The sequence below is a fragment of the Austrofundulus limnaeus genome, unplaced genomic scaffold (genome assembly GCF_001266775.1).
Source record: "Austrofundulus limnaeus strain Quisiro unplaced genomic scaffold, Austrofundulus_limnaeus-1.0 Scaffold2060, whole genome shotgun sequence".
Lineage (NCBI taxonomy): Eukaryota > Metazoa > Chordata > Actinopteri > Cyprinodontiformes > Rivulidae > Austrofundulus > Austrofundulus limnaeus.
Window position 1 is genome coordinate 1,898 of NW_013954462.1, and position 20,987 is coordinate 22,884.

At 38.2% G+C, this 20,987-nt stretch overlaps 2 protein-coding genes across 5 annotated transcripts in view; one reads left to right on the forward strand and one right to left on the reverse strand.

Annotated features, from left to right (window-relative positions):
* LOC106536969 (small G protein signaling modulator 1) overlaps window positions 1-15,157 on the forward strand; it is a gene marked incomplete at its 5' end in the record, with an annotated part of 16,920 nt that extends 1,763 nt beyond the window's left edge. Inside the window, 21 exon segments of the mRNA XM_014034332.1 lie at window positions 484-636; window positions 1,406-1,473; window positions 1,557-1,699; window positions 1,783-1,914; window positions 2,040-2,164; window positions 2,251-2,318; window positions 2,409-2,572; window positions 2,674-2,803; window positions 3,053-3,179; window positions 3,256-3,320; window positions 4,342-4,487; window positions 4,562-4,690; window positions 4,767-4,940; window positions 5,048-5,116; window positions 5,962-7,071; window positions 7,151-7,275; window positions 8,656-8,738; window positions 8,824-8,933; window positions 9,713-9,809; window positions 9,898-10,065; window positions 10,180-15,157. Coding sequence (XP_013889786.1) covers window positions 484-636; window positions 1,406-1,473; window positions 1,557-1,699; window positions 1,783-1,914; window positions 2,040-2,164; window positions 2,251-2,318; window positions 2,409-2,572; window positions 2,674-2,803; window positions 3,053-3,179; window positions 3,256-3,320; window positions 4,342-4,487; window positions 4,562-4,690; window positions 4,767-4,940; window positions 5,048-5,116; window positions 5,962-7,071; window positions 7,151-7,275; window positions 8,656-8,738; window positions 8,824-8,933; window positions 9,713-9,809; window positions 9,898-10,065; window positions 10,180-10,268 — 3,475 coding nt within the window.
* Window positions 14,484-20,649, reverse strand: srsf9 (serine and arginine rich splicing factor 9). Of its 4 annotated transcripts, none has more exons than XM_014034336.1 (5): window positions 20,536-20,649; window positions 18,554-18,733; window positions 18,197-18,378; window positions 15,557-15,729; window positions 14,484-15,463 (listed from the first exon to the last, which is right to left on the reverse strand). In XM_014034336.1, exons 2-5 carry the CDS (start codon window positions 18,709-18,711, stop codon window positions 15,230-15,232), a joined length of 747 nt encoding a protein of 248 aa, XP_013889790.1. In that variant the 5' UTR covers window positions 18,712-18,733; window positions 20,536-20,649; the 3' UTR covers window positions 14,484-15,229. The 4 variants fall into 4 exon arrangements, with proteins under 4 accessions (XP_013889790.1, XP_013889789.1, XP_013889787.1 ...); XM_014034335.1 differs by having other exon boundaries at window positions 18,554-18,730; window positions 20,536-20,648; XM_014034333.1 differs by having other exon boundaries at window positions 18,554-18,964; window positions 20,536-20,648.
* Between the last annotated feature and the right edge of the window lie 338 nt (window positions 20,650-20,987).

The following is a 20,987-nucleotide window of genomic DNA, read 5'->3' on the forward strand; positions in this document are numbered from 1 at the left end:
ATATATATATATTAGTATCATTGTAGTGTTCTTTTCACAGCTCGGAGTAACATGACAGCAGACATTTTTGAGAATTTTTGAGGCCCACAAGTTTGAAGCTCAAATAAAGTTTTGTGAGAGCACTGTGGTTTTTTTTTTTTTTTTTTTTGAGTTGTTTAAATCAGTATAAATGAGGTAAGAAATCCCAAAGAGATAGTTTTAGTAGTGTGCATGGTGGTGTAGCACCATCATCTGGAGCTGTTTTGAGGTCAGAGGAATTACAAAGTAAGATTGTAACCTGTTACTCAACAGCTGAAACTTTAACAACAGCAAATTGTAAAACCCCAAATTCACATCCAGATCGACTGTAGAATTGGAAAAAAGGGTCAAATTTCCCTTTTGATGCACCAAAATATTTAGTGCCACATTGCATCTATTCTTTTTTTTTTTCCACATCGGTTTATCAATTATATATTTTTTCTGTTTCTTCATTATTTTCATTAGCAAGCAGAACAATTCCTCGCTGAGTAATGATCGCAGCCGATTGTCGAAGTTGCCCAACCTTCCTCCTCAGGCACTGAAACATCTGTGGATTCGAACAGCGTTGATGGAGAAGCTCCTGGACAGGATCGTTCTGTACTTGGTAGAAAACAGCAGGTATTGTTGCTACTTAATTATCACATTTGTCAGTCTCCGGTTTTGAAAACAAAATTACAATATTCTGAAGGTGAAGTTATTTCAAAGCAGAAATGTGATTATTTACTTCCTTTAAAGGGGACATATCATGCAAAATCCACTTTTTTTAGCTGTTAAATACATTTTATCGTGTACTTAGTCTCTGGGCATGCAGAAAAGTTTAATTTAGTTTCTCCTGGTGCTGCAAAGATATCTTTATATTCTGTTTGGGTCATATTTTTCAGCCCGTTCAGTTCTGAGTCTGTTATGTCAAATTATCTGCGACAAAACTGCCAAATAAGGTCTGGCCAACTACAATTTCCTCGCTTTAATTCTGCTCTGGTTCTGGGTCCGACATGTAAGGCTGGATGGACAAGTCTTCTGTTGCTGACATCTTTTAATTAATTTGTAAATGAAACATTTCTGCAAGCTAGAAAACATAACACCACCCCACCACTACCACCTCCAAAACAGTAGTGGACCAGTCTAGAAGCCAGAGGGGGGTGGGGCTTGAATGTCTTAAAGGAACAGTAACAAGCGCTTTGAGGCACACACCAGAAAAGGGGTCAAGGAGGGGCTGGTAAAGTTAGAATAAGAAGGAATTCAGACCAAAGCATTGTAGTTCCACTTTATAAAGACCACATGTGAATGATTTAAATGTGAAAAGAAAGGAGTTAAAAGCACGAGATGTCTACTTTAAAACTGATATATTCCCTGCATGTGTATGTTGTGTTATTATGATTTGCTTCAGTGCGTTTTATGATAAAGGAGCCATGCTAATGGATCCTGTGGATGGACCAATCCTTGCATCTCTTCTGGGTACTTTCTCTTACTGCCAACTTTCAATTTAGACATTTAACCATTCAGAGTTCTGGTTTACACCTGCTAACTTTGCTCTACAGTTGGTCCCTGTGCTTTGGAATACACCAAAGTTAAGACCGCTGACCATTTCTGGACCGATCCGTCAGCTGATGAGCTCGTACAGCGGCATCGAATCCACAGTGGCCACTGTCGGCAGGACTCTCCCTCCAGAAGGCCTGCCCTGGTAGGATAGACAAATAACTCAGAAAACCAGTCCTGCATTTTGGCTTCGGCGTGTGCGACCTTTCTGATTTCTTGAACTTTCAGATCCAAAAGAGACAGTCCAGTGGTAGCATGGATGATCGGCCTCTTCTGTGGGCCAGAGAATATGTTGAATCCCTTCACCAAAACTCCAGAGCCACGCTGCTGTTTGGAAAGAACAACGTTCTGGTGCAGCCGGTGTGTAGCAGTTTTCTTCCATTGTTTGTTTGGTCTATGAGAAAAAAAAACAATGGATTGCCCTGACTTTATGGTGCTACTATGAAAAAGTGTTGAGTTTTCTCAGGGTTGGTTTGTTCTTGCAGAAAGACGGGATGGAAGCCATACCGGGTTACCTCTCTCTTCATCAGACCGCAGATGTCATGACCCTGAAGTGGACTCCCAATCAACTCATGAATGGCAACGTTGGAGAGCTAGATTCCGAAAAGAGGTTAAAACACAAGCCATTACCAAAAAATAAAATAAAATAAAATAAACCTTTTTCACCCATTCTCCTAATTACCCATGTTTCTTCAGTGTTTTCTGGGATTATGCTATGACAATTCGTTTGGAGGAGATTGTATATCTCCACTGTCATCAGCAAGGTATCATAAACCAGAATTTTCCACAAGTCCCCCCCCCAAAAAAAACATGACTTTAGTTGTTATTAAACATTACTATGCTAATTTATCTAGTGAACTGTGGTGGGACAGTTGTGCTGGTGAGCCAAGATGGAATCCAGAGACCTCCCCTGCATTTTCCCAAAGGGGGCCACCTGCTGCAGTTTCTTACATGCCTCGAGACCGGCCTGCTTCCTCATGGTCAGCTGGACCCTCCACTCTGGAATCAACGAGGAAAGGTTAGTCTTAATCACTCATTATTACATGCATTTAAAAATAATTTACTTCAAACAGTATATGGTTTAGAGTTGGCATATGAATACTCTGCCTTTTTGTGCAGGGAAAGGTTTTCCCTAAACTGCGAAAGAGAAGTCCCCACAGTTCATGTGATTCTGTATCGGATAAAGAGGACGATGAAGCAACCGATTATGTGTTTCGGATCATCTTTCCCGGCCATCAGATGGAGTTTAGTAAGTGTCTTCCTATTCTGCCTCCAAATGATAATTCAATAAAGAATCTTTAAAGATGTCTAATGTTAAAGCACTAGAGTTCTTGTCTGTGTTCATTTTAGTCTTTGCATGGACATTGTTTGTCTCATCTTCATTGCCAACCTCATTTGTGGTTTGTTTTTCCGGTTTCCTTTTTTTTTTTTGGTTCTTAACGACTCTCTTTCAATGTCATTAATAGCAATAGTAATGATAAGCCATTATGCTTCTCAGTGCCTCTGGAGATGATAGATCAGGGTGTTAATATGTGGCAACCAACCCCTAGAAAGTCCTCGTGCTCCTCCTGCTCACAGAATGACTCCTCTGATGGTTCTTTGCCTAATGGATGTAATCACGAGAGGTAAAACTAAGACTGACTTTAATTTACTTTCAAATTATTCCACTTGACTAAATTTGTCCTTTTCCAACTTTTCCAGGGCTCCTATAAAGCTCCTTTGTGACACAATGAAACACCAAATAATCTCCCGTGCATTCTATGGATGTGAGTTTTTACAGCTTTTTTGTTTGATTGTTTTTATTTCATGCTTTAAGAGTTTGCAAATTATTAAAGTCTCATGTGGTCTCATTTGGTCAATTCAGTTTATTTATATCGTGATAGTTCACAACAAAAGTCAACTCAGGGCATTGTACAAAAATATTCACATACATCGTAAAACATCAATTAGTAAAAGTTATTTCTAAAGAAGCCAGCAGATTGTATTGATTCTTCACTTCATCACAGTCTCCCATCCTGACCAGCACATTTGTGAAAGTGGAAAGGAAAAACTCCCTTTTAGCAGGAAGAAACCTCCAGTAGAACCAGAACCAAGAGGGACGTCCATTTGCCTGACAGGCTGGGATTAGAGGACAGGAAAAAGACCCAGATAAACACAGAAAAGCTGGTCCAGGTGTGGTTTCTATGGGCAGAAAGACAACGAAAAGTTCATGTTTATGATACAAATAGTTATGAATGCAAACATGGAGACTAGAGTGAGTGCAAAGTCACAACAAATGTCGTGACAGGGCACTGTACACAAAAAACTATAAATCTAAAAAAGCCAGCGAATTGTGTTAAATCATCACTTTGTCACATTCGTCCACCCTGAGCAGCACATTGGTGACAGTGGAGAGGAAAAACTCCCTTTTAACAGGAAGAAACAGCAGAACCAGGCTCAGAACAGGCGGCCATCTGCCTCAACCAGCTAAGCCTATAGCATTATAACTAAGGAATAACTCAGGAAACCTAAGCCTAACTATAGGATTTATCAAAAAAGAATGTCTTCAGTCTAATCTTAAACGTAGACAGAGTGTCAGCCTCACAGACAGAAACTGGAAGTTGGTTCCACAAGAGAGGAGCTTGATAACTGAAAGCTCTGCCTCCCATTCTACTTTTAGAAACTCGAGGAACCACAAGTAAACCTGTGAGTGAAGTGCTCTGTCTGGAAAATATGAGACAGTAAGGTTTTTAATATTAGATGACCATTGAGAACTGATCATGAACTCTCATTATCTCTTTTGCACAGGGCTTGCTTACTGTCGCCACTTGTCCACAGTCCGTACGCACCTTTCTGCACTGGTCAACACCGTCATAGTTGACCCTGATGTTCCACAAGACGCTCGAGGTGGCCTCACTGTGGAAGTTTGGACCAGTTTCCTCAGAGACAGCTCTGTAAGATTCCCATGTTGTTATTTAGAAATCATTTCTTAATATATATTATTTAATTTAAAAAAATTGTGTTTTAGGCCTATGAGGAAAAGGAGATACACAGGCTTGTGTATTTTGGTGGGGTGGCCCCGTCGCTTCGCAAAGACGTCTGGCCCTTTTTGTTGGGACATTACCAGTTCAACATGAGCGAGAAATGCAGGCTGGAGGTATGTCACGTCGACGTTCAAATATCCTTCCACGCACCCTGGTATTTTTTAGAATCTTATATTCTTTGTGGTTCAGATTGATGAGAAGATGCGAAGCATGTACGAACAGACTGTGAAGGAGTGGCAGGGCTGCGAGGTCATCGTCCGTCAGAGGGAGAGGGAGAAGCACGCAGAGGCCCTTGCGAGATGTTTGTCTGGTGCCAGTGTGGAACGAGGACCTGTGCAACGGGACTCCACCATCAGCACAGATGCAAGTTAACACTTATTAAAATGTAGCACATATGAAAATGCATGTTTCATAGAGGAAATTTTCAAACTTACATTTCTGTTTTTTTTCTCTGTTGTGTGATGTTATAGTCGTCTTTAAGTTGCAGCTCAGACCAACCGAATGTCCAGTCACAAAGTGACTCCAGCAGCAGTGCACAGGTAGTTATCTTATGAATGAACATCAAAACTTTTTTTTTCAAAGAAAACAATTTTTTTTTGTTTCTGCAAAATGCAACAGAAAGTAACTAATTTAAAATCTTTCCTTTGACAAAATTTAACTTAACATTTATAAACATTGTTGTGTAGTTATGTTACAAAAAGTTTTTTTTTAATTAATGAAAATCAAACTGCCCCAGACTGGTAATCAACTGTAAAACCCAAATACCGTTTCCAGAAATTTAAAATTTATGTGATTTAACTATTATTTCCTGCCCTCCCAACTCACTGACAGGCTGTCGCTCTGTCAGTCACCGAGACTTGACATTTTTTCTAAGCCTCAACATGGAATTGAAACTTAATGCTTTAAAAAAATAACAAATTTGAACATACAGCAGGATCATTGAATCAGCAAAAATGATCTACTAAAAAGTGAAAAGATTCAACTTTATTTAAATTTTTTAGTCAGAAAAATGTCCCATTTTTTTACTTAGAGGTGTGGGGCTTAAAATGTATACTGCAGCCAGCAGCCATTAGGGACATTTGTCTATTGTGGCTTCTATTTTCAGCTTCTAGTCTTATTCTTAGTCATAATATACCTTTAATCTTTACAGTGATAGATTGCTGTTTTTTGTTTGTCTAAATATAAAAAAAATTGTAAATGCAGCAGAAATGTCCACAGAGAAACAGATGAACACAATCGGGAGTGTTAGAGGGATTATTTTAGTGTGGTAAAATTGTATGAAATTTATACAAGGGGACATCTTAAAATAAGCTTAACACCAGCTCATTTCAATACAGGATCCAAAATAATATGCTTATTCTTTGTTTTTCCTATCTGCTACAAGGTATTTGAATCAGTGGAGGCTGAATCCATGGCTGAAGGAGAAGAAACGCAGCACAGCAGCCTTGGGAAGACCACGGATGGTCCACAGTTTGTCCCCTGCGAGTCCTCTTCCCCTGATGTGTCAAACCAGAACCCAGGTTCCAAAAATCCTCTCAAAACTGAGTTAACAGCTGAACCTTCAGCCACTCAGCAGACTGACAAAACTCCAGAGGCATTTGGTGGTGAAACTACAGCTGATTCAGAGTCGGGAAAAAGTCATCTCCTTTCATGTGAATCAGAACAAAAAGATGGGAAACCGTCAGTTCCTGAGGAAGAGGCTGTAATGAAGAAGATGGAGACAAATTTAGAAAGTGAAGAAGCTGCAAAGACACAAAAAGATAAGCTAGAGGAGATATCGGAAGCTGAGAATAAAGAAATTCAGACTCATGTAGTTGTAAAAGCAGTCGAAACAAATATGAATGTGAAATCTGCTCCAGAGAATACTAATGTTCTGAAGCTGGAAACGGAGATCCATAATGAGTATTTCCAAGCACCTCCCCTTGGGCAGACCTTAGCTTTTCAAGTGAGTAAGAACAGGGATGTAGAAGGAGAAAACACTGACTCGCAAAGTAAAACAAACGAAAACGCAGAAACAACGGTTTGTGACTTTGCCGAAACCAAAAAAGCTGCAGAGATGCCATTTGAGAAGCCCGGCTCAAATTCTCCAGTCAGACAAGTTCTGAATGCTCTCCAGTCAGCGTCGAGGGGCGGCCTCTCCCTGTCTCACCCTCGACAGTCTCCGGACACGGCTGATTCCGACGACTCTCCGTCTGCGCTGGAAATGGAGGACATCCCTGCAGGGATAACCTGTGTGACTTCAGAGGACATCAGGGCCAGGCCTTTGATGGGCCTCGCTGCCCCTCCGGTCCCCTTGGCGCAGAGAGAAAAAATAGCATCTGACAGTTTTGTCCAAGATCAACATCTGGACACGGCTTGTAACACCAGTCCAGAAGTCACTGATCTGGGCCTTTCGGAGGACGAGCCAGAGATGGACAATGTCCTGACTGAACAGGAGTCTACAGACATGGGAGGTGGCAAATATGAAGAATCCTCAGAGGAGCAAACCTATTCTGTAAGTATCAAATATGACAAACCATGTATTGTTTCTGCCATAAACTTTCACCTAATAGATGTTGTCTTTATTTCTTAAGCAAGAAACGCTGGACATGTACTTGATCAACTTGCATCGCATTGACAAAGATGTGAGACGCTGTGATCGGACGTATTGGTACTTCACTCCTGAAAACCTGGAGAAGCTGCATAACATCATGTGCAGGTGAACGTCAAATACCTGGTGGGGTTTGTTTCCAAACGGAAAGAAAAATCTATCCCCCGCTGCCCACGCTAACAGGATGATGTAGTTTTTGCTTGTTTGTATTGTTAGCAAAATATTTAATGCATTGCAGAGCAAATTTTAACGAAACTCCAAGGAAGTTTCACTAAATGTACATCCTCAACTAAAAAAGCTTCAAGCTAACCAATTCAAGATGGCTGCCGCAGGAGAGAAATCTTAGAAAACGATTTGAAAACGAACTAAAAAGATTCAGTTATTTTTACTGACAGTGAGCTACAATTTGCTACAGCAGCTTATATTGAGCTCCTACTCTTACTGTAAGTGCTGACTGATACAGCAAGGTTTTATTTTCAAACTTTGGCATTAACTGTTTACAGGATTCCCATGGATCCTTAAAAAGTCTTAAAAGGCGTTGACTTCATCAATTCAAAATAAAGCCTTAGTTAGCCTTAAATCAATCTTTCACAGGTCTTAAAAATGTTGAGTTGTAAGACAGATGATTGTATTTGTCTCAAATATTAAAATAATTGTTAACATTTTTTAAATAATTTACCAAATTTACTGCAGTTAGTTGTTTTGTACTAAAACAACCATTTAGGTAAAATTGTTTTTTTTACATTTTTGTTTATTGTGAAGTTGGTCTTAAATTTCATTTCAAGTGACATTAAAAAAAATCTTAAATCACCTTTCTGTCTGTTAGCAAAATATTCCTTAAATCCGAGGATGGATTTTAATGAAAAGTTCAGAAAGTAATTATTGTGTGCCCATGTACAGGTAGATTTCCTTTTGAATTCAGTTCAATTTAAAATAGTCGCCAGAGCCAACCTAACATAGAAAACACAAAAATGTTCATAAATCAATCGATTGAACAGATATGAAACTAAAATTTGGTTTGGTAACAGCTGATTATTGTCTTTAACACATGCTATGACAACGTATGGGGGGACATCTTTGCTGAAAACCTTGGCATTATTGGTTGGGGTCAACCCTGTTTGTCTGTTAACAAAATATATCAACTGAGCAGAAGATGAAACCATCAGACAGTTATTATTGGCTGTATAGCTACAACTGATTAACATTTGGATTCAGAACATTTTTAGATACCACAGCTAATCGACCTTAAACTACACAAATATGGTTATGTCTCAGGGAATATCACAGAATCAGCTAAAGTTTGGTGTGATGCTATTGTTGCATAGGATTTTGCAGTGTTATTATTAAGGTTTGACCCAAAAGGCTAAAACTTCATCATTTCCCAATATGAGCTGATCTACAACATTGGCATAAAAAGCAGTGGGCGATATGCACGCATTCAATGAATATGAGGCCTTTAATTAAAAAAATGTGTTTGGTTTGTTGCAGTTACGTGTGGCAGCATCTGGATATAGGTTACGTTCAGGGCATGTGTGATTTGCTGGCCCCCCTTCTGGTTATTCTGGACGATGGTCAGTAAAACCTTTATTTTAATACATTTCAGTGGTTCAGGAAGTCAAGCATCTGCCTGTATGTGTTGCAATATTTTTTTTACAGAGGTGATGGCATTCAGCTGTTTCACTGAACTCATGAAGAGGATGAACCAAAATTTTCCTCATGGGGGAGCCATGGACACTCACTTCGCAAACATGCGCTCACTTATACAAGTAGGTTCATGCTTTGTGGCTCCGTTAAAATGACAGCCTGTGATTTATTGTATGCTGTTGTGAAAATAAACTACTTATAAAATTGGCTCCCTGTGATTTTAAATAGTTTCGTTTTTAAATTTGTGAAAAATATAAATCATTTTACTTGGGAACAGTCTGCTCAACCACCACTAAATTATGACGGGACTCCATGACATTGGTCTGTGTCATAACTGTGGCATTGAATTAGAGACCTATTTGCACTACTTAGGCCACTGCCTGGCTCTCAGCAATCAAAGGAAAATAATTCTTGGGGACCCCTTTATGAATCCCAAGAAGCTCAGAACACTTGTTTCATCCGAGTGAAGGTTTGATTAAAGCTCAGTGTCTTATTGAGGAGAGCAATGGGCCCACTTATGAGGCCCCCTCTCATATGGTTTTTTTTTTTTCATCCCAAACTTACCATACCATCGATGAGCTGCTACTGCTGGACAAACATGTCTGCATGAATTCTTTTGCAACTTTATTTGTCTGAAAAAAACAAAAACAACAATAACAAAAATAGCTAGACATTGACTCAAAAACTCTACAAAGCACAAATCTAATGGAACCTGGTTGGATTTTGCTGGAGTAAGCCTAGTCCACAGAAATCTCACTGTGATCCACATGATCCAGAGGACCAGTGAGACTCAGCCTGACTTATATTTCAGGATGTTCTACGATCATAGGCTGCATTAAATTATCTTAACCCAAGCTGCGGTGTTGTTTAACAGTTTGCTGTACTGTATTTCTTTGAGCAGATCCTGGATTCTGAGCTGTTTGAGCTGATGCAGCAGAATGGAGACTACACACACTTCTACTTCTGTTACCGCTGGTTTCTTCTCGACTTCAAAAGAGGTAGGGTGGGGAAGTCTGGGATGGTCAAACCTAACCTCGCGTGAAATTTAATTTTCTCTGATCTGTTTTGTTGGACATTTCTGAACAGAAATGGTGTACGACGATGTGTTCTCTGTGTGGGAAACTATCTGGGCGGCCAAGCGCACCTCCTCTGAACACTTTGTGCTCTTCATCGCCCTGGCGCTCGTGGAGATGTATCGAGACATCATCTTGGAAAACAACATGGACTTCACAGACATCATTAAGTTCTTTAATGGTAAGAGGTGATGATTACATGTGTCATCATTTTAAATAAACAACCGACCAATCAGGGAAGACTCGTTTTTGTCATTTAGGAACCTATGATCTCATTTCTATCTTCTCTTTTTAGAAATGGCAGAGCGGCACAATGTCCCGCAGGTCCTGATGAAGGCCCGGGACCTGGTCCACAAAGTCCAGACTCTCATAGAAAACAAGTAACGCAGGCTGCTGCCATTTATGATCCTTTGATTGTTGTGCTCCGTTGTCTCAAATATCTGCAACATATTCAAATAGAGACATTAACGTTAGGTATAGGCAGTGATTAAAGCTGCTCATTCTAAAAAAGTGGTTGTAAGACAACTTCTCTCAGTTGCTCCTCTTTATCTTTGGGAGGTGTTGCCAATGGAATTTTATTTTTGGAGTGTTCTTGTTAACCCAGTGAATGTACCCTTATTGACTCTGCTTCAGGATGGTAATATTTTAGCCTTACATTTAATTGTTTTTTTAATGGATAAAACAACAAATTCTTACATCTGTTTATTTTTTGCCATAAAAAATCCTTAAAGGGATAGTTTGGTGCGTTATATGAGCCATAAAATGGCATTAAAGACAATTTCTAGGTTCTGTGGAAAGGTTATGAATGGGTAATATCTTACCTCTTGTTGGTAGCTCTTTGAACAGTCAAAGTACCTAAAATGCATTTGGCCAAGACCAAAGTAGATTGTGGACTTGAAGCAGCTCCAGTTTTCAAAATTTTACAAGAAAAATATTTCCACTGCCATATGCATTATATTATACTCTATAGTTAATTAGAAAGAAATATATATCTGCTGATAGTGCCTCAAGCTGCACCAGAAGTGTTACCGCTAGCTGCTGGTACCACTATTGGTGCTTTTAAATTCCCGTAAAGATTTATGTAAATTATTGTTTCATGTTGATTACGATGTAATCAGTCAGAATTAAAGTATTTTTCTCCAGAGGGCACTCAAAGAGCTAAGACTTGAATTCTTCACAACTTTTTCACCAAACCCTACTTTAAAAGATCTGAACTATCACTAAGTTGCGCATCTTGTTATACACTTAATCACAGTTTTTGTAATGCTGTTATTTAGCTGAAACTGTAGATACCATGGTTAAACATTTTGTGCTAAACTTGAATTATTTTCAGGTGTAGGATATGATGTGAACAGATGGTTTGGTTCTTAACCCTCCTGCTGCTCCTGGGTCAAACACACAGTTATTTGGACCCAAGGGGCAGGAGGAGGGTTAATTTTTAAAGGATTGTGCTAAAACTCATCTTTGGGTTGCATCCTAAGGGCCATTTTGTGCACCACACGCTCATCTTTTTAACCAACCCATTTCTGCACACAAGTCGGACACACATTTTTGTTTGAGAAGACATGGCATAAACATCCCCTGGTACCGGACCAAGTCCACATATTGTGAGCTCCTTCTATCTCTGACATCCTCTGTGCATTGGATGAAGAGTGATTCACCCTGCTGATGTTCATCCTTTGACGCAGATGTCAGATTGTATTTTGTGCAGGTCGATGCTTTTCTGGAATTAGCATGTGCAGTCATATGTTACAATACTTTTACTATGAATGTACATAGGAATTATTGCTATGTACTTTTGTTTGCTCAAGCTGAATTCATTGACAAGTGGTTCTCATAAAACAAGTGTAGCACTGACAGATTCTGTTTTCACGCATCAGTAGGAGAACTGTTGTGATTGGTAAAATGCATTTATAGCAGCAATTTTTCTCCATCTTGCTTCTTTGTTTTTATTGCCAAACTGATTTGCAGCAAATGCTGTCAATCATAAATTCTGACCTCAGTTTGTCTGGATTCACACCTCCTGGAATCCAGTTTTACACGCTCGTCTTTTAAGCTTTTCATTTAAGCGAAACAGAGTATTTCACATTCTGTTTTTTTCAGTTTCTTTGTATTTTATTTCCTGTGGAACTGGTGTTTGCCTTGACATCATCACCCATCGTGCCGGCTTTATTTACTTTGAAAGAACAGATGGTTCTGATTTTATTTCACATGGTGCTCCTGGTTTACCAGAAGACTTAACGGCACACTTCTTAGTTCAGGTTAATAAATTTGCTTCAAATGTGTGCTCAGCTACAAGGATAATGTTTTAACAGTCTGAAAAAAAAACCAAGTTAACTTAAAATGTATATGTAACTATATACGTTTGATTTCCTCCTGGGAATCCAGGTCAATAAAGATAAAACAAATTATTATCCTTTACAAGCTGAAATGATATGTCTTGTGGAACAATTAGAAAATATTCAAAGTAACTGCAAACAATTACAAATTATAAAATTTAAGACTGTATCTAACTAATCTCTTGACATAAAGGAATTGAGTGAAATTTTGTGACTGATAAACTGAATTTTAGACAGTCTTCTATTTTAGAATTTGCGATTGGTTGCAGTTATTTACGTCTCTTTAAATATGTCTCCCTTCAGCAGCGATAGAGTAATGTTTTCTATAGTTCAGTGCTGACATTAGAGGTACTGCCCCCAGGTGTGTGACCATAAATATTATGGTTTGCTAAGGACACGTAAGCTTAGAGCAGCAGCAGAAGGATTAGAAGCCATTTTGTTTTGATTGGTCTCAGGGCCACATACACAGGCTCTGAGGATGAAATGGACTTTTTTATATCTGAGAATAAACATTTAAACCGAGAACTGGATTGGCTTTTCTGTACATTATTCAGGCTTCCAGTTTTGAACACTTTCTAACAAAAGGGTTTGACGCAGTTTGGCCAAAATGCATCAAGATTATAGCAACAAAAGCTGTCTTCTGTAGCGTTAGAGCAGTTCATTTTGGGGAGTAAAACAGGATGATTACTAAGGCCTTGAGTCATTTTGACCTAAGGGCATCAGAAGGGTTGAAAATTATTGTATGCACAGAATTTACCGTAACGTTTGTAAAGAATTTTTAGTACTGAATCAGAAAGCTCACAGCAGCACACACAGTAAATTGAGCTGACTCAGAAAATGGTTAAGAAAAAGCTGTTTTAGTCTGAAAGTCTGGTCTTAAACTCAGTTTTCCCATGGGAATTGGTTGGTGAATCATCTTTAAAGAAATGAAGAAAGTTATCTCCAACAAATTTGAAAAGTAAATGAAAGATTTTCTAACATATTAACTGATGGTGTTTGGTGTTGACTCCACTCAAATATACACTACGCACAGAGTGAAATTATGTCCTATTTAACCTGTTCAGCTTTAAGTGATGAAATATGAAGTAGAACATGTAAAGCCAGTATATGCTCTATAGATTTTGATGTCAATACACCATTTTTTTTAAAAAGGGAGACAATAACAAATATCTAAAAAGATAAACATAAAATCTAATAGGTGTGTCAGCTACCAAATGGTTTATTGGTGCCACTTAACAGATGCAAAATATCTAAAACACTTGTGCTGGTTTCATTGTGGCTTCAGTTCAAATGTGTCTCCATCTGGTCTCAAACATGCTTGAGTATCGCTACCTGTGTATTGTGGTCAGAAGATATAAAATGTGTTGAAATGATGCAGATCTATTGTACTAAGACGGTACATTGTTAATAAATGCAATACAATGTCTGTATATGAGTTTGGTCAAATAATATTGGGTGGGGGGGGTAAATTTAGAAATATTTATTTTTTTCTGTCTTCTAAAATGGTCACTAAGTTTAATTAATTTACTGTGTATTAAAAATCTTATATTTTGCATCTTTTGTGCCTTGTGTATTTTTCTGAAAATGTTGCAAATTAAAAGTTCATATAATATATACACACATGCCCTGTTATTTTAAAACTCATACATTAGGAAGTCATGGAAATCACAGAATCATCAGATTTTTAAAACATCAGAAAATGTGGATTTTGAAGCTTGTACAGGAACTGGCCACTATATCTATCTGTCCATCTATCTATCTGAGGGTTATTTTTTAGCTATAGTTCTTGCGAATTGCAATTTGGAAAGGTGCCCACTGTAACAAATACTTGGAAACAATCAGGTCCGTTTAATTATTTGAAATAACAGTTAATAATTATCTTATACCCTCTGCCTATCTTGCACAATATTCCAACCACACTAGTGTGAGAAAATGGAATACAACTTTTTGTATCCAGTTGCAAATTTCATGAAATAGTGTATCTATTTTGTTTGCTTACATTTTAATTTGTTTTCAGTCATTTTCTGTCACAAAATGCACCTTTTTAAATATAGTAACTCTCTGCCACAACTTGATGCTTACTTTGCTCAGAGTAAGATCAGAGGTAATTTAAGGTCAAATTTAGGAACACTTGTGGCTATCCCACGGTCTAGTTCGAAGGGGAAGAAAAGCTTTGTGAACTTGTCAAATGGTCAGTTATGACTAAGCTGTTTACACTAGGATAGCAGAGTCTTTGATTTAAAAAATTGAACTATTCCAGTAAAAGTTTACTTTTTATTGGTAAAGAAAAAAAAATACAAATTATATTCCACCTACAGGTCACCTCAATTAACTTACAAATAAAAAAAACAAGGTTTACAATCAGAAGTAAAAAGGCTCGCTAATTTTTATTGATTAACTTCACAGGTTTAAACTTGAGAACTGAAGCGCTATTTAAGAGTAATTCAAACTTGTAAAAATTAACTTGAACATCATCGAGCAGTCTGATACAGATTTGTGTAATTTGTTTTCAAAAACGACAAGAGCACTGTGATTTCTGTCACAACTAATAATTATTATTAAAAAAAAAAACATTTAAGGGGTTAGAACTGGGGTGCCAGATCTTGGTCCTCGAGGGCCACTATCCTGCAGGTTTTAGAGGTTTCTCTGCTTCCAACACACATGATCTGAACGAAAGGGTGACCTAACAGGTTTCTGCAAAAAGAAGCAGGGAAACAACTAAAACATGCAGGGTAGTGGTCCTGGAGGACCAGGATTAGCACGACTGGGTAGGAGGATCTAAATACAATCCTGCTTTCAGGTTAAGCATGGGTGTTAAATGTAATAACCTCAAGGCTGTGGGGAGGAGCAGGATGATGTGGGATTCCTGGCCTGGAATGTATGGATGAAGACATTTCACTGCATCTTACAAAGAGGCCTGAGGTTTTATAAAAAAAAAAAAAAAAAAAAGATAAAATGCAGAACTGCAAAACATTTCTTCCACGTTATGTAAATGTGAGGAGCTCTCTATCGAAAATGGCGTGGAGGTGGGCTGTGATGCGGCATCAGGTGCCTCCTGGGAGGTGGACTATGGCGTAGCATAGCCTGGCGTGGAGGTGACTGATAGCGAGGAGGGGGAGACCCTCTGTTAAAATAGGGAGGAGAGTAGCGACCTCTGGATCTGGAGCGAGAGCGTGCCTGGCCACCGCCCCAGTTGGAACTACTTCGATCTTCATACACACGGATGTAAGAGGTCTCACCCTACGAAAAGACACACACACACAAAAAGATCTAATTTCCCATCACCGTCTACAAGCAAAGAACAAATGCCATCGTTTCATTAGCGTTTCTTACCTGATGTGAACGAAACTCGGTCCGATCCAATCTGCGTACAGCATACTCCATGTCCTCCCTGCGGATATATTCCACTACGCCCTCTCCATCTCGCTGCACATCTGCAAAACAAACATCTCCTGCTTCTCGCATGTGATCTTTCAGATCCTGCCAGCTCCCAGATGGGGGTAACCCTAGAGTGTGCAAACAGGAAATAAGGAAAGGAGAAATAGTTTTTCTAAAAAAAATAAAATAAAATCTACAGAAAAACATGATAGGTTTAATCAAACCTTCAGTTTTATGACGACTAAACACAAAATAAAAAAATTTAAGTTTACTGGACAAAAACGTGGAAAAACAGCTACACAGTAGGTAACTACTGTTAGATTAAAACAAATGCATCAAATCTATGCCCATCAAGAATTTTATTGACAGAATATGCTAGATCCCATTTAATAGTTATCGGACCTTACAGGTTAGACTAGTGAGAATTAATAGAGCCAAGAAAAACATTGCTGATAAACATTGTCACGTCTCTAACTTATTTAGATGTAATTCTACAATGATGTAGCATGAGGGATGACCAGTTAAGACAAGCTTTATGAAATACAGTATATCAGTTCAAGTAGGGGAAACTGGGGATGATTGTAACATGGGGTGAGCTACAATGCCATCAGTTTGACCATTTGGAGAACAGATAAGTCGTGATTATATCAATATTAAGCCACTATCTTCCCAACCTCACATGGTGGATATCAGGGTTGAAAGTTGGTGTGTTCAAATTTTAAGGAGAAAAATGATTTTGAGGTAAGAAAGTTGTTTTTTTTTAACCAAAGGTATATTTTTGTATGGTGTCTACCCAGTTACAGCTAGAATCATAAAACTGATGTAAGTTGAAAAGGTATCTTCTCAATGCTAATACAGCTAGCTAAACAATGGCTGACAGGTGTGGGGTGGTTTGTAACACAATCACATAGCACACACACACACATAGCCCGTCAGATCTGTGGAGAAAGAAGGGATTTGATGAGATACTGCAAATCACTACAGACTCTGAGGAAATAGGGATCCAGTGATCTTACCAGTGTTTGTTACAAAACTAGAAAAGTTTTCTGAGGCACAAGAAAAGATCTTATGACTATTTGTCTAGCAGCAGACTGACAAATTAGCCAGGGGAAGAACTAAAATGGGTGTTGGACATTATTTGAAAAAAGTGACAAACATTGTTCTGAGTTGTTGTATTCCTCAAACAAAATTGTTATAAAATAAAATCTACAACATAGCCTCTATTTTTGCTTCTTTTGGCTTATTATTATTATTATAACTCACCCCAGCATGTGTTACAACCTACCCCACTACTGGGGTAATTTGTAACAAAGAGCCTCTGTGTCTTTGACATAAAGTCTATGATGTACTTACAGGACTTTCAATCAGTACCAATTGTAGTAAACTCATGTGAGTATTTTGTATAAAAGTTTGAGAATATCTCCAAAAAATCAAAGAGCTATATATGGTGAAGCAAAAAGTGTTACAACCATGCCCGGTCTTCCCTACATGAGTTGCAGTAACATTTACAAAGGTGTAGAACACAAATAAACAAAAACAAAAACCCACCTTCCATTCACTATAGCTGGACTTTGGGATTATTCAGACAACATGACCGGTTTCAGTTTACTTTTCGTGACTTTAGACGCGGACTTGACCTGATCCATTTGACCTCCAATCCTCCATGAGAAAAAAAACGTATCTGACTATGACTCAAGATGCCCTATAACCAGTCCACTTGTCCTCCAGTTTGCCATGAGAACGTCTCATATCTGATTAGAATGTCCATCTACTAGTTTCTTGTCCTTTAATCCGCCATGAGAGAGGGGAAGCATATCTGTCTACGACTTCCATCTAGTGGTTCCTTGTTTTCCACTTCAGCATGAAAATGAAAGCTATTTCTGCCTGACTTAGAATGTCCAATAGTTTCCAGTCCCCCATGAGAGAAGAGGAAATATCTGCCTACTACCTAGAACTTTCATCTACTAGTTCCTTGTCCTCCAGTCCGCCATGAGAGGGGAACATATCTGCCTACGATTTAGAAGTTCCATTTGCTAGTTCCTTGTGCTCCAGTCCGCCATGACAGGGGAACATACTGTATCTGCCTACGATTTAGAACTTCTATCTATTAGTTCCTTGTGCTCCAGTCCGCCATGAGAGGGGAACATATCTGCCTACGATTTAGAACTTCCATTTGGTAGTTCCTTATCCTTCAGTCCGCCATGAGAGGGGAACATATCTGCCTACGATTTAGAACTTCTACTAGTTCCTTGTCCACCAGTCCGCCATGTGAATGAGAACTATATCTGCACACAATTTAGAATGTCCATCTACCAGTTTCTTGTCCTTTAGTCCGCCATGAGGAGAAATATGTCTGTCCACAACTTTGAATGTCCATCTACTAGATCCTTTGTCTTTAGTCCACCATGAGAGAGGGGAAACTTATCTGCCTATGATTTAGAACTTCCATCTACTAGATCTTTGTCCTCCAGTCCGCCATGAGAATGGAAACGTATCTGCCTATGACTCCTTTGTTCCTATCAGTCTCCTTGTCCTCCAGACTGTACCGAAATTTAGAATAATATTAACTGGCCACCACTCATGGCATCCACCTACCAGTCACTATGATCCGGAATTCAGATCTCCGAGTCGGGGGTCCAAACCTTCCTCTTTGTCCACCTCCAGCACCGCCTGCCATGGGACCAGGTTTTCCAGTATTGGCTCGTGGATACTCCACACGCAGCTTGGTGTTCCCATATTCATATCCATTCCTTCCATAAACAGCATCATCTGCATCCCTAAGAGAAGAGAGCAAAGAACCCCTTACCAATGTACTCCTGGCGAGCATAGGTTGGATTTGCTGTCTCCGTCCATTCCGTGTTGGCGGTCACTGATGACACTATCATAAATTTTAAGGTGTGTCCGAAAAGAGGAATGTGATTTGACTTGCCAAACACCATCCCAAAAACTCACCGCGGGTCTTCAAAACTGATGAAGGCAAAGGGAATGATCCCTCTATTATTCTTCAATTCAATTTCACGGATTTTTCCATATTTGTAGAAGAGATCCTCAATGTCTCTCTCCGAAACATCCACAGGGAGGTTCCCAACATAGATGCGGCCGTCAGACATGTTGTTTGAGTGGGTGGCACTGCTGACACAGAACAGGAGCAACTGTAGAATGTAAGTTCACTTCTTGCTTTTCACAAATGGCTGTGGAAATGGTCCATATCCTATTCTCAGTTCCAAAACTTAGTCCTTCCGCAGCCAATTCCTTAATTTAGACAAAAGCAAATCTCTAAACATGGGATGCAGCCATGAGAGGAGTAATGATGAGTTCAAGACAAAGAAAAATGGCACAGGACCTTGGATCCAAGCCTGAAAGCTTTAAAACAAAAGATATGAACAACTTTAATACAATTAACATTAGAGATATGGCAATATTATTACAAAATGTTAACATTTCAGTTATAGTAATCCTTTGGCTTTGCAAAAATAAACTATCACCTACTTGATTTCCTCCTTGTGTGTAAGTGAAACATTTTATATGGACAAAAAGGGTTGGAGTTATGTACAGAACAAACAAGAGAACATGACTATATTTCTTACATTATGTCAATTTTTTATAAATATTAACATTATTAATATTAATAAATTCTAACCATTTTATTTTAAAATCCTCTAAGAAATGGGCTGCTATTATTACAAATTAAAAACACTTTTAAACAAATAAAACCAAGTCTCATCAAATCTAGAGCAAGTTATGTACAGGACAAACAAGAGAACATGACTATATCTTTTATATATTCATTTTATTTTGATTTGTGTTTTTTCTTGGTTTTCTATTGTATATAGTTATTTTTTAATGAAATGAATACTTTTTTAATTAAATTGAATATTATATTATTGTCAATATTTTATAAACATTATTAATATTAATAAATTCTAACCATTTTATTTTTAAATCCTGTAAGATATTGGCTGCTATTATTACAAATTAAAACCACTTTTAAACAAATAAAAATCAAGTCTCGTCAAATCTAGAGCTTACTTGAGTTTTATTGATAACCGCAAACCTGAGTATTTCAGTGGTAGTTTATCTGATAAAAATGTAAAATAGACTTTTACAACTTTTAATTCTATGAAAAAAAACTTCAATTTTCTAATTGCAATTTGTGGGAAATAAATCAGGGATGGACTTTTTTTCTTTCTTTTTTTAATAAACTTGATCAGCAAATTGGATGAGTAGTTTTGCTTGGCCCATCCCTACAGCTTGACTGTCATGTTTTTATCACTGGTATCTTGAAATGATAAATAAATACATAAATAAAAATAATTTTAAAAATAATAAACCATTAACACAATCTCTGACCGACGTTTTGTGAATGTAAAGCTAAAGTACGGACGTATAAATAAATAATTTTATGAATAAAATTTAAAAGAGCTGCAAACTGTTTGGATTGGTGTCCGAGGCCTTCTTCTGAAACCAAACCAACCCAACCCAACCCAACCCGTTTGTCTGGTTGGTAAGTCCAGTCGCTAAATTAAAATTTAAACGAAACAAAAGACTAATTCATTCATTTTAAAACTGCGTATAATGAAGAAAAAAAGAAACTGTATATTAAAATAATAATGGCCGACATGCTATCGATAGCTAACGAGTCATGTGCTTAACACCTTACTTGTTGTCAGTATCCATATTTTAACTAGTTACCTAACTCAAAGTTTTGAAATGAACATTTTTACAAGCCATGAGTGGCTTAAACGTGTACATAAAGTTTATACACGCCTGGTGTCATTCGTATGACAACCCAGTCTTTGTTGATTAGCCGGTCAGCAATTCATCGGGCTAAAAAAAGGCTTCTTTTAAATATCTCTATACAACAATCTGTAGTGTTCAATGTAAGATAAATAGCATAGAGTAACAAAATGTCTGTTAAAATAGCTTGCAATTACCTCTCGTTGTCGTAAATGGCGTCTTTTATTAAAGCTTTGGTGTTACCAGTTTGTACACTTGCCTTTTCCTGTATTAGCGATTAGCTTGTAGCTCACGCACGGTCTTTCTTCTTCGTCTTTCTAATTGCAGCAAACAAACTTTTTTTCACAGCGCATTAGCGCCACCGTTCAGTTTGGAGTGGCAATCAGTGCAGAAGGAAAACTACCCTGTAAGTAGCTGTCTGTTTTAATTATTGTTGCCCTCTTCTTCTTTTCTTTTTTTTACTTAGTCCAAAATAAGTATCAAAGATAGCAGTTTGACGAAAACAAAGTAATATTTCAGTATTAGCGATGTGTCTCCAAAGAGCTGATAGTTGAAAACTTGGCATATTTTTAAAGCATAGAAAAGTTTATTTGCTCTGTCGCATCTGTCAGTGTGTGTGTGTGTGTGTGTGTGTGTGTGTGTGTGTGTG